This window comes from Anabrus simplex, chromosome 1 (genome assembly GCF_040414725.1).
Source record: "Anabrus simplex isolate iqAnaSimp1 chromosome 1, ASM4041472v1, whole genome shotgun sequence".
NCBI lineage: Eukaryota > Metazoa > Arthropoda > Insecta > Orthoptera > Tettigoniidae > Anabrus > Anabrus simplex.
The window spans coordinates 461543144-461559024 of NC_090265.1; the positions used below are offsets into that span (position 1 = coordinate 461543144).

The following is a 15881-nucleotide window of genomic DNA, read 5'->3' on the forward strand; positions in this document are numbered from 1 at the left end:
TGTTTTTCCTAAACTTTAGCTCTGAAGTAAGCAACATTGTAATATAAAAGATTATAATAAATGTTTTCTTCAGAACTAGAGGTTCTGTATCCACAACTGGTGCTTAAATGAAGGAAATATACTTGGACAATTCTGTTGACAACACACAGCACATATCATGCACAAACCCAGTAAATTTCAGTCTGGTCTACTAGTTTCATAAATAATACGAGAATACCTGCAGACATTCAATCCTTGGTTAGAAAGAACTGACAATTTGCTAGATTATGAGCTTGACATCTTTCTTCATCTTAGTACTAGCTGCCTCTGTGGATCAGCGGTAGAGTGTCGGCCTCCGGATCCCAAGATAGCGGGTTCAAACCCGGCAGAGGTAGTCGGATTTTTGAAGGGCGGAAAAAAGTCCATTCGACACTCCATGTCCTACAAATGTCGGCATGTAAAAGATCTCTGGTGACACATTTGGTGTTTACCCGACAAAATCAATTAAATCTCAGCCAAAGACGCCCAAGAGAGTTTCGGTTTATTCGATCTGCCATCTAGTGCGGGCCAAGAGTAAAACGGAACATCGAAATTGACGAGCAGACAGCCAGATGGCGTCAAATTGAAATGTCTGCACACGGTAGCTGAGGCCATACGATTATTATTATTATTATTATTATTATTATTATTATTATGATTATGATTATTATTACACTGACTGACAGAGCAAATGCAACACCAAGAAGGAGTGGTTCGAAAGGGATGAAAGTTGGGGAAAAAACAGAGACGGCACGGACAAATAATTGATGTTTATTTCAAACCGATATGCAGGTTACACAATGCGCACGGCATCGATTTAGTAGGATGTAGGACCACCGCGAGCGGCGATGCACGCAGAAACACGTCGAGGTACAGAGTCAATAAGAGTGTGGATGGTGTCCTGAGGGATGGTTCTCCATTCTCTGTCAACCATTTGCCACAGTTGGTCGTCCGTACAAGGCTGGGGCAGAGTTTGCAAACGGCGTCCAATGAGATCCCACACGTGTTCGATTGGTGAGAGATCCGGAGAGTACGCTGGCCACGGAAGCATCTGTACACCTCATAGAGACTGTTGGGAGATGCGAGCAGTGTGTGGGCGGGCATTATCCTGCTGAAACAGAGCATTGGGCAGCCCCTGAAGGTACAGGAGTGCCACCGACCGCAGCACATGCTGCACGTAGCGGTGGGCATTTAACGTGCCTTGAATACGCACTAGAGGTGACGTGGAATCATACGCAGTAGCGCCCCAAACCATGATGCCGCGTTGTCTAGCGGTAGGGCGCTCCACAGTTACTGCCGGATTTGACCTTTCTGCACGCCGACGCCACACTCGTCTGCGGTGACTATCACTGACAGAACAGAAGCGTGACTCATCGGAGAATATGACGTTCTGCCATTCCCTCATCCAAGTCGCTCTAGCCCGGCACCATGCCAGGCGTGCACGTCTATGCTGTGGAGTCAATGGTAGTCTTCTGAGCGGACGCCGGGAGTACAGGCCTCCTTCAACCAATCGACGGGAAATTGTTCTGGTCGATATTGGAACAGCCAGGGTGTCTTGCACATGCTGAAGAATAGCGGTTGACGTGGCGTGCGGGGCTGCCACCGCTTGGCGGCGGATGCGCCGATCCTCGCGTGCTGACGTCACTCAGGCTGCACCTGGACCCCTCGCACGTGCCACATGTCCCTGCGCCAACCATCTTCGCCACAGGCGCTGCACCGTGGACACATCCCTATGGGTATCGGCTGCGATTTGACGAAGCGACCAACCTGCCCTTCTCAGCCCGATCACCATACCCCTCGTAAAGTCGTCTGTCTGCTGGAAATGCCTCCGTTGACGGCGGCCTGGCATTCTTAGCTATACACGTGTCCTGTGGCACACGACAACACGTTCTACAATGACTGTCGGCTGAGAAATCACGGTACGAAGTGGGCCATTCGCCAACGCCGTGTCCCATTTATCGTTCGCTACGTGCGCAGCACAGCGGCGCATTTCACATCATGAGCATACCTCAGTGACGTCAGTCTACCCTGCAATTGGCATAAAGTTCTGACCACTCCTTCTTGGTGTTGCATTTGCTCTGTCAGTCAGTGTATTATTATTATCTTAGTACTTTGGATTACATCTGTTTAGTGCTGAAGTTCATATTTACTGCAAAATGAGATAAATTGTTCACATGGGGTAAAATTGATTATTTGTGCTAGATTTTGGTAATCAATTGCTACAACCCAGCAGATTTACTGTATTATCGGATTTATTATTATTGTATTTCTACTCAGTACACCTCATGCTCTCCTACAACCAACTAACTATTAGCACTGGCTGGCAATCAACACAGAACAAAGAACATTGCTTTAAAAATACAAGGAAATTTTGTTGAGACTGTTGTTGCATGACAACAAAGTACTACTGCATGAAAAATTTGATCACAATTTAATATTTTTCAACAAAGGTGAATACTGAGTACCCCATCATCATGATTGTACAGTATAGTACTGTGGATTTCATATCCCAATCTCCATTTTTTGTAGAAGCTTAAATGTATGAATCTGTCATTTTATAGCATAAAACCAGGTTTCTAAGAAGAAGAATAGTACAGTTGGGAAACAAAATTACAATGTGGAGTATCTACCTAATGCATGTGTGCAGTTCCAGCACACGTTTTCAGCATTCATAGGGTGAATTTTATAAGAAATAAATTTTATTTGAAAGACCATTACTTCACATTTACAGAAATATCATATTTAGCATGTCAAAAAAAGGACATTGTTATGAAGGTTAAGGGAAATTCCATTAGATGAGGAAGTCATTTATGTCTTTTCATGTTTAAATGATGTCAACCAATACTGTAATATTGCTATAATTTTATGCAAAATGTTTCAGATTTTTACAATTAAGAAGACAAAATATCACATTATTTATATAATTTTTGTATTCTTACAACTGATCACAACAATTGCACTTTTAGAAATGAATATTACAGTCAGTTGAAAAGAAAATACTTCAATATCTAGGACCTTTAGATAAATACATATTTATTATTGTTATTATTACCTTTTACGTTTCTGATATTAACATACCATAATTATAATTTTAAAACATCAAATAATGATTGGTTTTATGCAACACATGGTCTAAAACCATTAAAAAGGGAAATTGTATGAGTGATCACTTTTACCCCAACCTATGGGAAATTCTGATCACATTTCAAATTCAAAATGGCAGGAAACCAATCTCATGAAGGTTTGAGTATTTTACATGAGTTTAGATGAGTAACTAAGTGTTCTGTGTATGAATTATGGGAATTATTAGACTAATTTCAATATACTATATTGATTAAAAAGTGGAAAAATTGATCAGTTGTACCCCATTTTATAATATCCATCATCCCCACAAAACATCAGCTTAAGTTCACCAGTTATAGGAGAGCTGACACTGTTGGCTAAGTAGTTACTGTGCAGGTATCTTGTGGCAAAAATCACGGTTTCAATTACAGTTAGATGTAAAAATCTACAGTCAGTCCTATCATACACATTGAATATTCAATATCTTGGACCTTAAAATAAATACACATTTATCATTGTTATTATTAGTGGCAGATACATTAGGTGACCTTCCAGAATAATTTGCTCTCTCATAATTCTAATAATCTAAACAGTATTATCAGTTTCAATTCCATAAGCAATGACTGAAATAAAGAATTAATAATAAAAATGAATGTGCAAGTTGTCTGACCAAGGAGGGAGAATGGGCCATCAAAATGAAGGTACTATTTGTTAAAGTGGGCTCATATCAAATGACAATCAGCAGTTGAGTCATATCATCATCATCATCATCATTTACTAGACAGCTTGAAAATGAACATACCTTTAATTTCAGCCCTCAACAGTGGGAAATCCATCCAAGTAGCAATTATCCGGAATGAAGAAGAGACCATCCTTCATGTCAACAAAAAGAATATGTCAGTTCAGGCAAACATCTCACTTCTCACAGAATACTCAAATAAACCTTGGATTAACCCAGAAAAAGGTGAGTATAGATGCAGTACTCCACCCTATGGAAGTACTAAAATGCTTCAGAAAGTGAATGGTCAAATTGTTTTACCTGTCTTGTCCATTGCCTTCCAATTCCTTTTTAAAATTTATTCATTGCAAACAATCCTTTGAGAAGGGAGGTAATTATTACAAGGGTAAGTCAAAAAGTAATCTTTCCCTGTTTTGTTGCTCAGAAACAAAGGAACAGTGCTCACTCCAAATTAATAGTTTAGTCACACTGATAGATTATGTACAGGTGCACAAGTTTGCAAACCAGAACACTGGGACAGTGATAGTTGCAAAACAGCAAGGTTACTGGACAAATAGATGCAGAAGGAGGTCATATAGTGAGCTGCTTTCTTTGGGTAAAAGAGACAGAATTTGTCAACATTTGCAGAAGGATTGTGTCTGTAAACAGAGAGGAAGTAATATCTGTCCAACCAGAGCAGAAGTGGTGTCGTGAATTTACAAAAGCTCGAATGACTGTGAAGGATGAAGAATAGAGTGGCCATCCATCAGCACCAGACACAATCGTTAATGCCATTGATAAAATGATACTGGAAAATGTGTAACAGTGAATCAGTTAGAGATGTTCAACAAACTGGACTCCAGTTACTATCATCCAAGAAACAAGACACTCATTTTATGGTAACAGTATGACAAATAATTGAAGTACTTTCATCAGAGCCTTCTTTAGCATGTATTGAGCCCCTGGAAATAAAATTATATAAGGACCTTTGACATAGTTTTATTAATATGGTGGTATCTTTTAATAAAGAACCCAAATTTTGTTTCAATTAATTACACTATGGTATGTGTTACATAAAAATAACAAAACAATACATTGAAATAATTATTTTTAAAATAATTGTAGAACGATGTATACAACTTTTTCCTTGTTTTCAGATAAGCAAATTCAATTATCACTTCAGAAAATCCATATAATTTCAGATTTCATTTTTTATTCTCATCAGTGCAAGAGAATTAAGCTTTTTCTGGTGCATCATACTTTGAAGTTCACTTTTTATACATTTTAATTTAGAAAACAGAGATCATCAACTTTACCATCTGCTTCAAATTCTCAAATACTTAACCATTGGAGGTCAACAAGGAGGAAAATGAGATTTATGAATCTACAATAACATAACTTTTTGGACAAGTACCATCTAAATTACATCAAATTACATCTAATACATAAACTACATCTGCATATGAAATATTTTGTTAAAATTTTAATACCAATATTCTTTATTATGAATTACAAATTAATGATAAAAATAACATATAATTCTTACTATCACTGTTTTTAAAAATGACATTAATTATCACAAGGGAACCCCCCCCTCCGAACCATGCCCATTGAGCCCATGTTTAAAGATGGCACTGATTTTGGTGATTACATTGCAAAATAAGGGAATGATGCTGAAATAACAGTCCTGACCTGCATTTACCCATTCACTTAAAAAACACTGGGGAAACTTACTCTTTGACTTAACTATGTTATTGACAACAATGGCTAATAACACATTTACTTTATTAATTCAGGTTCAATATTAAATATTTTACAATGGAATTACAAATTTTGGTAGGTAAATATCTTAAAATATTGTCTTTCATGACCATTAAATGACATTATAGTATTTTGAGGATAATTATGTCTTGTTATAGAATTTGGGGGATTGTAGGCTGATATGTTTCGATCTTTTTACCAAGATCATCTTCAGACCAGTAAGAATGAAATCAATTAATGGCAATTGTAACTCCATAGTAGCTAGACTTGATACAGAAAGAACTTGTTAGGTGTAGTTCATTCAGAGCCTCCTAAGTCAAAGAGAAAGAGTAAACCAGATTTCTCTTGAGCAATCTGTAGCTGGGATGTTTTATCAAAGGGAATGGCTATATAATAGGTAGATCATGGCTGCCCTCCATAGTAAAGTCTTCAATCTGATTTACTCTCCTGTCTAGTATAGTAACACAGAACATCAAAACTATATGATTTTATTTATTGATTTGAGATGTATGGAAGAGAATTGGTTATTTAGGAGAATAATGGACTCAGCTATGGAGGGTAAGAGAAACAGATTGGCTGCAGTGCTAGTTGCATATAGTTTGTGGAGGTGCTTAGTTCATTCATGAAGATGGATTATGGGCTGAATGCTGAAAGAACAGTTCATAATGAAGATGTATATGTTTGAATATTAATAAATCCAAATATTTGTGTACACTACTATATTTTACAAGTGGGTATTTTCATTACCAATAACAGTTTTGAATTTTAAGTTACTGACATATATGATCCTTGTTATCATCTGTGTATGTAAAGTGATGTTTTGGTATGTTTTTATACACTGAGTGGCCAAAAGTCATGAGAAGACATTGAATATGATGTTAATAACGAGTTGCTCCTCCGTGAGCCCTCGAAACGGCAGCAATACGGTGAGGCATCGACTCTACAAGGTGTTGGGATCGTTCTGGAGGGATCTGGCCCAAGCATCTTGCACTGCTACCCACAATTATTCTTGTGTAATTGGTGTGGGGTTCATGGAGCGTACACCAGCATCAACAGCATCCCATAAATGTTTGACTGGATTAAGATTGGGAGATCTGGAAGGCCAATCCATGGTTGTAACTTCACTGGAGTGTTCCTCCAACCACCTGCATGCCACTACAGAGCAGTGACATGACACATTGTCCTGCTGAAACATAGCAACTCCATCAGCGTACTCTAGGGCCAGAAAATGATGCAGATGGTCTGAAAGAATGTCCACATAACATGCACCTGTCAGCGCTCCCTGCAGTTGGACAATGGGGCCTAATTTTGACAAGGAGAATGTCGCCCAGACCAAAACTGAACCAGTTCCCGCCTGGACACAACCTTGTTGACACGTAGGATCCATAGCTTCATCGGGCATACGCCACACTCTCACGCGCCCATCAGCTTGATACAACTGGAACTGGGATTCATCAGACCATACCACATGCCGCCACTGTTCCATGGTCCATTGCTGATGTTCACGGACCCATGCACGTCGTTGAGCTCTGTGTCAAGATGTCAGCAAAGGGACACGAGTTCATCATCGGCTGGTGAAGCCTATGTGGTGCAGTTGCCTCCTAACAGTCCTGGTAGAAATGGGTTCCTGACTCCCAACATTCAACTGGGTGTTGATCTGATTCACAGTAGCCCGTCAAGCGTCCAATATGGTTCTGCGGAGGCGACGTCATGTTCGTTCGTTAAATGTCTTTCCATGTGCCGGTTCATGCGAGTGGTAATATTCTCTCTGTGCTAATATAGATCCACCCTCGACACTGTTGACCTTGGAAACTGGAATTTGCATGTAATCTCTGCAATGCTATGACCCATGCGCTAATGATCATCCCATGTTCAAAGACGATTAACTTGTGACGTGTTGCCATCTTCATGACACTGGTGTCTGTGACAGACTGTTCAGCTACACCGCAGCTAGCCACAATGCTCAGCGGTCATACACGGCACATTTTCTAATGGGACACCCCTTGCCATGACTGTTGGCCACTCAGTGTATAAGGTACTTTGCTTACTGTATTAACTGATTCAAGTTTCTTTTTTTTTTTTTCTTTTTTACCGTATGTTCTGAATTTTTGTTAATTTAGAGGTGTTGGCCCCACAGAGGCCCCCTGTTCCACCAACGCCATATTTTCAATTCAATCTGGGAGGATATGATCCCTACACTCTGATCCCAGACTCAATACCAGGTTATGTTGGTTGCATCCGAGGGCTCAAGATTGGAGATCAACTTGTGGATCTTCCAGCAAAGTTCAGTGAGACCGCTATTGGAGGTAAAATAATATTTGTTTTTGATTGGTAGATCTGATTCCTTTTCCATCTTCACTGAAATTTAATACCTACTCAGTTAATGGCATCTGGCAAAATTAGTTTGTTTCACTTACTGCACACAACTTAAAACCTTTGTGTGATAAGTGATGTTCTAATACATATTAATATACTATGTTTATGTATGTTAGCTGTTCAAGTTTCTAAAATACAGAAACTGCCATTGTTTCTCAATGCGAATGATAAAAATTTTACAAACAAGAATACGGACTGAAAGCATTACCAGTCACTCCTTGTGTTCATATGTGGATATGTTCTGACATCACTATCTTCTATTGTGCTCATATACTGGAACTCTTCTGAAATACATTTCTTTATAAGAATAGCACATGTTAATAGCATCATTTAGCAACTCTAGGGCATTATTACATCTATTAAGTAGCAGTTTATGGTCTTCAGAATAGATTCATCCTCTCCAGATGAAGAGCCACTGAATGGAAAGCTACACTTTATCTAACTGCACACTGAGAAGGCTGCAAGGGACAGAACAAAGAAGGACAGACAGAAACCCCACTACAAGACATGCTATACAGAGAGAAAAAGTAAATAAGAGAAGCATATCTGCAAATTTTTCTTTTTCAACATTTATGTTATCATCAGGTTGGCAACATTATCAATCACCATTATTGATTTTGTACCCAATTTTCAAAACAAGTATAAAATAGGATTTCTTTTACTAATGACTGTCAGACTGAGTGGGGATTGACGCGCTGGCCTTCTGACCCCAACTTGGCAGGTCCAATCCTGGCTCAGTCTGGTGGTATTTAAAGGTGCTCAAATACGTCAGCTTCATGTTGGTAGATTTACTAGCACGTAAAAGAACTCCTGCAGGACTAAATTCCAGCACCTCAGCATCTCCAAAAGCCATAAAAGTAGTGAGTAGGACACAAAAATTATTATTATTATTATTATTATTATTATTATTATTATTATTATTATTATTATTATTATTATTACTATTATTATTATTATTATTATTATTATTATTATTATTATTATTATTATTATTATTATTATTATTATTATTATTATTATTATTATTATTATTATTATTATTATTATTATTATTATTATGAGACCTATTTACAAGCAAGGTTCACATTTACAGTATGAAAACTATAGACAGATATCTATTCTTCAAACTATAGGTAAAGCAGTTGAAAGATACATTGCTGATCACCTAATCTCATATTTAGAAAAATTTAAAATTATTGATGAACATCAATTTGCTTATCAAAAACACATGGGTACAAGTAATCTTCTTGAGGAATTCTCCAATTTGATCAATGGGAAGCTAAATCAAGGTATGCACATTTTAGCTATGTTTATTGATTTCTCAAAGGCATTTGATTCAATTTCCCATGAAAAAATTATTGCAGCCTTAAGCAAAATTGGGGTAAGAGGAACACCACTAAAAGTTTTTGAAAGTTATCTGACTGACCGAACGTATAGGGTAAAAACTGATAATATATATGGAGAAATAACTTCTATTAAAAGAGGTGTTCCACAAGGAAGTATCCTAGGACCCATTTTGTATATTATTTTTGTCAATGATATAAGCTCATGTTTTAAAAAATGTAAATATTTCATGTATGCAGACGATAAACTAATTGTATCAGTACATAAAAACCCAAAAATAGCAGAGAAGCATTTACAAATGGAGTACAACTACTTTCAAGAATGGTGCCATGATAAGGGTCTAATAATTAACACTTCAAAAACAAAAGTCTTGTACATTACTACCCCAAAAATGCAAAGAGAAAACATTAAGATAACAGGCCATTCAGTTCAGTGCATTCACAATGGTGAACAAAAATCATGCAATTGTGACTATGTAATAGAGGAAGTTGATAACATGAAATATTTAGGTATAATAATAGATAGATATTTTTCATGGAAGCAACATATTAATAAGTTGTGTGAAAGACTGAGGCTAAGCTTGTTCAAAATGCAAATGGTTAAGTATATAATACCTCATGATAGCTTAAAATTGGTTTATCATTCATTGTTGAGTCACTTATATCATATGGTGTAAGTGTATGGGGATCAGCTTCTGTTACAGACATAAACATGGTACAAATGTTACAAAATCGCATTGTCAAAGCATTCTTTTGGTATGAAAACGGAGGAATATTTAGCTTAAGTGAGGATATGTTAACAGGGATGTACCAGAAAGAAAGGTTCTTGAGAGTTAAACAACTTTATATGTACAACATAATTAAAGAAAATTACTGGAAGCCACAATATAGAATTGTTAATGAACATACACATGGAACAAGACTGAGGCATATAAGTTATTTTCAGGTCATGAGGTACTACAACAAATATGGATCCAGAACACTGCAAGTTGTAGTTCCTAAATTTTTGAACAAGTTGCCCTCAGAATTGACACACTTGAAAACCAAATATCAACTAAAAAAACATGTGAAACTATGGATCATAGATAATAAAATTACAGTTTAAATATTTGTTCATGAATGAAAAATGTACCAAAGACTTATCTACTTTGAGTGATACTTTCAGGGATTAAGAAAAACTCACACCACAGGACAAAATTACAATGCTAATGTAAATATACATACCTTATTAATGTTGTAAACAGTAAGTATTGCAACAATGTATACAAATGTGAAACAACTACACCGGCAGATAAGCACATCAAGTGCTTTGCAGGTGTAAATAATTGCAAAGATAATGTATAATATCCTACTGCATATTTGCAAATGTATTTTAGATAAGTTATAAATAAATAAATTATTATTCTTCTTTCTGTTCTCCATGGCTGACTGACAGCAGTGTACAATTTCTACTGATAGAACTGCAGTTTTTATTACTCAGTACGGCAAATGTCTCGTTTAAATGTGTCTCGTTTAAATAACCTGCTTACAGTTAAAATGGAAGCATGTCCTATGTCCCAAACACATATCTCGTAATCTTTCTACTGCAATCCTTCATTTAGTTGTCTATAAAATTCTGTCAAAAGCACTTTAAAGTCTGATCCACAGATTGGTCAGTAAGAGGCTGGCTTCCTTAAGACCCACTCCTGCAACTGACAAATATTTTCACTAAATATCATCAAAATGAGGTCTCTTGGTGCCAAACCATGTGTACTGACTTTGGTTAATAGCTCAATCAACTGATTCACTCCTCTAAATATCCTCAAGGAGATGGGCATGGACAACAAGATTCATTCCATTATCAAACAAACTCTGACCAACATCTATTCGCAAGTGAAATCATGATGGAAATAGCTAGATCCTTTGAGATTAAAACTGGTATTTGCCAAGGCGATGGGCATTTTTTCAACTATGTTCTTGGAAAGGTCATCCATGAGTGGAGAAACAGGCTACCCAATAATGGTATCAGACTGGGCATTGGATCCAAAGCAGTGAATATTAACTGCCTTGCTTTTGCAGATGATGTTGTCATAATGACAGATGACCCTAACATTGCCCATCTCCAGGTTGTAACATTACAACAAATGCCAGTAGCTGAAGCTGTAGGTCTCCAGATTTCCTTTGAAAAAAGAAAAAAGTGAGTAATTATGTCTGTCATAATACCACTATATTTTACAATGACAATTTCAGAAAATATCAAACATTGAATTCATTTTAAGTATCTTGGAAAGATCATATCCTTAACTATATCAGAGAAAGAAGCCCTGAAATATTGGGATAAATGCAAGGAAACAGCTTTTCACCTTATCATCATCATTGATCTGAATTCAGGGCTGTTGCTCAGATGGCAGGTTCCTTATTAATTGTTTACCTAGTCTTTTCTTCAATGATTTCAAATAGATTGGGAATTTGTGAACATTTCCCTTGGCAGTGTAAGAATTTTGATGACTACTGATAAATAAAATCATCAATAAAATATGTAAATAAAAATATTGCTCATAATAATGTATCAAAATGTCCGTAGTATGGGCGCCAGAGTTCACCAGAGTGGATCCCTCGAAATTTGATAGAGCATGATAAACTTTATATCCCAGGGCGTGTACATAATGCTGCGTACTGGTACATCTGCTGCAGGCCTTACCTAACCTCCTGAAAACGACTAAATAGGTAGGAACTGCACCTAGGTTCATCAATAACTCCACTGATTCTAAAATAGCTAACTATATTCTTAACAAAATCCGTGCATGAGCACCTCATCAACATACAACATTATACATATAATACACACATAAAATATTGCTGGAAGACTCCATATTTACAACAACAACAGTAATGAAAACCGTGGGAAAACGAAAGCGAGAACTAAGCTACCATTTGTAGATAGTCCGATGAACAATGTACATGTATGAAGATAAATACCCTTCACTGTCTCTATATCAATTCGACTTACCGATTCTCATAATCGGCAGTTATCACATCACACAGATACTGTACCTTGTAATACTGTGTTCACATATTTTAACACTTGTTGTAAAGATATATACACACGTCTGTCGATCCTCAACATAAATTATGGAAAGTCTGAGATAGCTTTCACCAACATATAAGGCCAGACCTCCACAAGTACTAACAACACTTAATGCGTACGCCCTCCACAATTTGTTTTTCACCAACATATAAGGCCAGACCTCCACAAGTACTAACAACACTTAATGCGTACGCCCTCCACAATTTGTTGATCAGCCACTTTCCACGAACATAACCAGACTACGCTCCACGAACATTTGAAGTCCAGTCCATTGCAGCCGTGTCACTCGAGTACCGTTTATCAGCACCACTTCCTTCCCATACAGTGTGTCAGTTTACGTAAAATCAGTTTCATGGTCCGTATCGCACTTCAATAGATTCACAATTAAGTATTTATTATTTTCCACCTAGTCGATACAATGATTGCTTAAGGCAATTTAATGGTTAAAAGTGGTACATGTTTCATATTTTATCAACATCTTCAGCCACATAACACTGTTTAGATGAAAAAATAACACTGTTTAGATGAAAAATATGTGGCTGAAGATGTTGATAAAATACGAAACATGTACCACTTTTAACCATTAAATTGCGTTAAGCAATCATTGTATCGACTAGGTGGAAAATAATAAATACTTCATTGTGAATCAGTGTGTCACTTGTCATTCCTTCATACAGTGTTACTGCTTGTAGTTGTAGTAGTTACATTACAATGTCCCTGGTTGCCGCCGTATGATCAACCTTTATAGACATCAACATCCCCCTCCTCTCAGATGATACGTCTGGACTGGTGCTTGCCAGCCAATCAGGAGTGAACCTCTTGTCAAGAACTGAACTTCTCCTTGTTCCCAAGAGATAAACTGTGGGGTTTATTACATGAGTCAACGAACTTCCCTAATACAACAACAAGCTCATCTCATTAGGCTGGGATATATACATGACTCATGGAATATCCCGACACAAGTACATCACAACAAACACTGGGGTAGCCACATGACTCATCCAAATTACCAGAGTTATTAAAGCAATGTTTTCCCACTCGTGCAAAACAAATTACTCATACCTACATATGTGGATATCTTCCAGCTTACAAATATAAATGGCAAAGTATACAAATGAAATACTGATAATAATAATGATAATAATAATAATAATAATAATAATAATAATAATAATAATAATAATAATAATAATAATAATAAATCGAATACTGACAATAATATCTCTAACTTCTACATATAATTCGGGGGTGTGATATATGTACTATCACAGCAGGTATACTTTTCCAGTCCCTAATTCCCCTTATAAACTAATTTATACATCTAATGGAGTAACATTACTTGGTATTGAATGGTGGAAAAGTAATATTATTCCATTAAATTGAGAAATTAGTTCATCTATAAATGAATATTTGCCCCGCTTTGCAGTGATGGCATGTGGTCTATTCAAATAGGTGTGCTACATTTCTCTCTTTCATTCTCACGTTCTCTCTTTCTTTCTCTCTTTTTTACATATACAAAAATGCACATAAACAGAATTGCAGACTTAGGTGCTCCTTCCATCAGCTGTTGATATACCCCATACCCCATATCTATCCATATAATGGTTTAGACAACATGGCAATGAATGAAGTCCATCCTATGGTCCTATATGCTGGCAAAATTATCTATTACCTTTTCATTGAAATTCTGTAAGTTTCTCACAACATTCATTTCTACTGACAGCATTGCTAATGCACTCAGACTTTCCATTATTTTCAACAAAGAATCCCAATAGGCCAATGGCACCTGGCACAATTTTTCAATTCACTTTGCATGTACATTAACTGGAGTCACTCAATTGGCCTGATCTAGCAAGTGTGAATAATACACCTGACTGGGAGTAAGTGAATAATTAGGGTCTGCAGGAGGTGCTGAACCCGGACATTAGCCCAGAAAACTCCTTTGGACTGTGTAGAACAGAGGTGCTCGGCTGGGCACCTGTTGAGGCTAGCCCAGTGCAGCCGGGCTGGCCTGACGTAAATGTGGGCAGCTTACGTAGCAAGCATTCGTCACAGTGAAGTAAGAGAGCAAACACACTTTGCAGGGAAGTGGAGCAATGAAGTTCAATTGTGACGACGAAGCTCTCCTTACTCAGCAAAATGTTGATTGGGGTACAGTATTGAAAAAATAAAATAAGCAAAAAAGATGCTATAATTGCAAGAAAACTCACCTTTTCAAGATATTCCAGTTTGATTTATACTGTGTTTGATATAAACAGTCAGTTTTATTTTCTTATATTTATAGGCTACATTCAAAGAAAACTGACATAATTATTAAGAGTTTTGTGTTATAGTATACAAACTACAGGGTTTAAGCATACAAGCTACAATTTACAATTCCTTGGATGGGAATGACATTATTTCCATTTTCCTTAAAAGTAAAATTCCTGTGATTCATTCAGAAAACATAATATATATATATAATTCAACAAGTTTGCTGCTTGGTTTTGTACAGTGTTGTAGTGTTATGTGACTTTCCCTCTTCACTGAATTTCTTAAAAATTGTCAGGTGTTTGATGATAATAGGTAGCCTCTACATGGCGAGGGAATTTCATCGTGAATGAAGACGTAGATATTTGCTGAAAATCCACAGCCTGTTTCCAGTCATTTGACCAGGTCAGAAATGGAATGAATTAAGCCCCCATTTAGCGGCAATGATAGGAATTGTGCTGGCTGCCATAGCCTGTCGCACTCCTCTGGGGCAATGATTAATGAATGCCAGATGAAATGAAATGATACTGGAGAGTGTTGATGGAATGAAATATGACAGGGAAAACCGGAGTACCCAGAGAAAAACCTGACCCACCTCCGTTTTGTCTCACATCGAGTGATCGCGATTTGGACCACAGAACCCAGCAGTGAGAGGCCAGCGCGCTGTCACCTGAGCCACGGAGGCTAAGGCATAGATATTTACTATCCAAGATAAAAGTACAACAACAATGTAACTGCATCAACCAAATAGATGGCCTAAATGATGATATTCCCGGAAAGCATGATTGGATTGTTGGTGAATTTATCAGATAATTTAAACCCAAGCAACCACAAGCCACAGTTTGTCCACCTTAACTCCGTATTACATTACAAATGTTTCTAAAGCACCTCTTAAAATATAATCATGAAAATCATAATTCATTATGTACAGTAAAAAAGTATTTGAAGTTATAGGCCTAACTCTTTATTATATCTGGTCAAACTACTTAAACTGCAATGAACAGAAATAACATTCTTCTTACAACCCAAATTGAAAATAACGTGGATTTCTTTCCTCTTTCTTTCATTTATCTGCCTCAATTTCAAACTTGAGTATCGCCACAGTGATTGAGAATGACTGGGAGAACTTCACCCATCCTGCACGGCATGTGATGTAACCACGATGACATTGTGACTGAATAGCATACACTCATCGCCTGCCTGCCCACCTGCTTACAGTGCAGTGTGCCAGCAGGAGACTGCTTTACCTCCTACTCCCCACTAGTAGCTTTGGTTTCACAAACTC

General features: G+C 37.2%; 1 protein-coding gene across 4 annotated transcripts in view; it reads left to right on the forward strand.

The window, feature by feature from the left end:
* Positions 1-15881, forward strand: part of axo (axotactin) — a 608064-nt gene that overhangs the window by 481255 nt on the left and 110928 nt on the right. For all 4 annotated transcript variants that reach the window (XR_010858480.2, XM_067135240.2, XM_067135242.2 and 1 more), the window contains exons 21-22: positions 3896-4045; positions 7681-7866. Coding sequence is in view for 3 of the 4 variants with exons in the window: in XM_067135240.2 (XP_066991341.1) it covers positions 3896-4045; positions 7681-7866 (336 nt within the window). In the remaining variant the exon portion in view is untranslated. The remainder of the gene's footprint in view (positions 1-3895; positions 4046-7680; positions 7867-15881) is intronic.